At 39.8% G+C, this 2,500-nt stretch overlaps 1 protein-coding gene across 2 annotated transcripts in view; it reads right to left on the bottom strand.

The window, feature by feature from the left end:
- LOC125046115 overlaps nucleotides 1-2,500 on the bottom strand; it is a 40,183-nt gene that overhangs the window by 10,700 nt on the left and 26,983 nt on the right. The window contains exon 3 of one of the 2 annotated variants that reach the window (XM_047643759.1): nucleotides 1,715-1,774. The exons of the other annotated variant lie outside the window; for it this stretch is intronic. Coding sequence (XP_047499715.1) covers nucleotides 1,715-1,774 — 60 coding nt within the window. The remainder of the gene's footprint in view (nucleotides 1-1,714; nucleotides 1,775-2,500) is intronic. 2 annotated transcript variants of the gene reach the window in all.

Below are 2,500 nucleotides of genomic sequence, written 5' to 3'. Positions count from 1 at the left end.
GTGGAAGGGGAGATGGAGAAAGACAGGGAGAGGGAGATGAAGGAGAAGAGGGAGAGGGAGAGGGAGATGAAGGAGGAGGAGGAGAAGGAGAATAAGAAGGAGAGGGAGATGATGGAGGAGAGGGAGAGGGAGGCGAAGGAGGCGAGGAAGAGGGAGAGGAAGAGGGAGAGGGAGATGAAGGAGGAGAGGGAGAGGGAAAGGGAGAGGGAAATGAAGAAGGAGAGGGAGAGGGAGAGGGAGAGGGAGAGGGATAGGGAAAGGGAGAGGGAGAGGGAGAGGGAAAGGGAGAGGGAAAGGGAGAGGGAGATGAAGGAGAGGGAGAGGGAGATGGAGAGTTAGAAGAAGTAAAGGAAAACAAGAAAACGGGAGAGAAAGAGAAAGAGGAAAATGGAGGAGGTAGAAAGAAAGGGAAAAGCAAGAGGGACAGGGAAGCGAAGAGGAAGAAGGAACAGACAAAAGAAGAGAAAGAGAATGAAGCGAACGAATGGACAGGGAAGGGAAAGTGAAGCTGGAAAACATAAGAACATAGTGAAGAAAGAGTGTAAAAAAAAAATAATAAAAACAAAAAGTCGGAGAAAAAAGAAAACAAAAAAAAAGTAAAAAAATAAATAAATAAATAAACCAGTCTATAAAAAGAGGCCAACGTGTTTTTATGCTTCCTTTGGCACAAATTCACGCTCACTGAGATATCTAGATGAAATGCAGCTTTAGGTCATTGCAGATTTCAAGGGAAAGATCTTGAACAGAGAATATGTTGCAAATCCAGCACAGATTTGTTCTGGGAAAATCATTTAATATAAAACCTTATAATTCAATCCTGCAAGAGAACCGAAAACCAATATAGCTATAAAATAAATGTTTATATAAAGTTGCTATATGATGAAGCTGAGGCAGAGTATTTGCACTGTTCTACTTACATAACTCTAATAAGCCAAATACTGTTATAATTTCCTGCCTAAGCTGAAAGCGAGAGTGTTTGAAGAAGCCGTTTCTGTCTCGAAAAACTGTTATTTTCATGCACTAATATATCTATATTTATTTCATCCAATAACCCAAATGTCATTAGTCAGAAATATTATCATAACGAGTTTACGAATATCCTTGCTAAATAATAATAGCAATAAAGAATAATAATAATATACCAATATAGTACAGGTGGATGTAATTATACAACTGCATCTACATATAATCGTATTTAGTATAATCATGCATCTATCAAGCTGCATTTCTTCTGCTAAGCACGTCACTGTAACCTCGTCGATCGCGGCTGGTCTGAATATCGTAGTCACTATATCTGTTATGATTCTCTCTGGCAGTCACTATTCCTATTATGCCTACTCCCCCCCCCCCCCCCCCCCCCCCCCACACACACACACACTTCACTTTCCCTTCGTCTTATACAGGTCACGCCTGCCTACCTCAGCTTACCGCATGAAAACATGATAGTCACCATTTCTATTACAACCCTTTCTCCGTCACCATACACGTCATGCCCTTTCCCCCCTGTCACCATACATACAATTCCCCTCCAGGTCACCACCTTAGAGCCACAACAACCCGGGTCACGCAAGGTCAAGCAGGCGAGGAACGGCTGGCTTAGGGACACTCCAAGTGCCACTGAGGGTCATGCACGCTTTATGATCCAGCTGCCATGCGATTGGGAGCCAGAGCAGCCACCGCCATGCACCAGGCTTAAGTACACGTCACTCATTACCTTGCGGAGGGACACCCAGACCATAGGTGGTGGCAAAGTTCCTCAATTTAACAAAGAGACCTGGAAAAACACAGCGGCAGGGGTTACTTCGAGACTGACTCTGCGGCACCTTTTTATTTTTTTTATTGAGGACCGAGAGAGAAAAGTGAAAGAGGAAAGGAAAGAAAAACAACAACAAAAAAGATATTGGTGGAAAAATAGATATATACACACATATATATGAGAAGTCTCTCTTTATTCACAATAGCAAATCAACACAATATTAATCAGATTAATAATTAATTTAACCAATAAACAAAATATTAAAAGAAAATTAGAGTATGAAGAGTGAATATAAAGAAATGTTTACTTTTATTGTTTACAAACAAAATGCGAAAAACTTAATGACAGACTACAAACAAGAGACATATTATTTCAGAAAATTAGTTTAAGAGAAAACCTGTTTGGAAGAAGAAACATTAAATAAACTTAATAAAACGTTATACCAAGAAACAAGAACACACATTGAGCAGATTAATTCCAGATATGAAAAAAAAAAAATGAAATTATTATAATTGTTAAAACTAAGATAAATCAAACATAGATCAGGAAAGCGTTAAAAAAAAAAAAAAAAAAATAAATACCCACTTACGTCCTTCCTGCCACAAGAAAACATTCGTGCACATAAACATGTAGACAAACATAATCGGGCAAGTCTACGCATGCATCCGCGTCTTATTTTATTGTCGCTAATAGTGTAAGTGCGTGTGCGTGCGTGTGCGTGTGTAGAAGTTTGGTGTGTGTTTG

This window comes from Penaeus chinensis, chromosome 38 (genome assembly GCF_019202785.1).
Source record: "Penaeus chinensis breed Huanghai No. 1 chromosome 38, ASM1920278v2, whole genome shotgun sequence".
In the NCBI taxonomy this organism is placed as follows: Eukaryota; Metazoa; Arthropoda; class Malacostraca; order Decapoda; family Penaeidae; genus Penaeus; species Penaeus chinensis.
The sequence above is the reverse complement of the archived record's forward strand: the minus strand, read 5'-3'. Positions and strand labels throughout refer to the sequence as shown.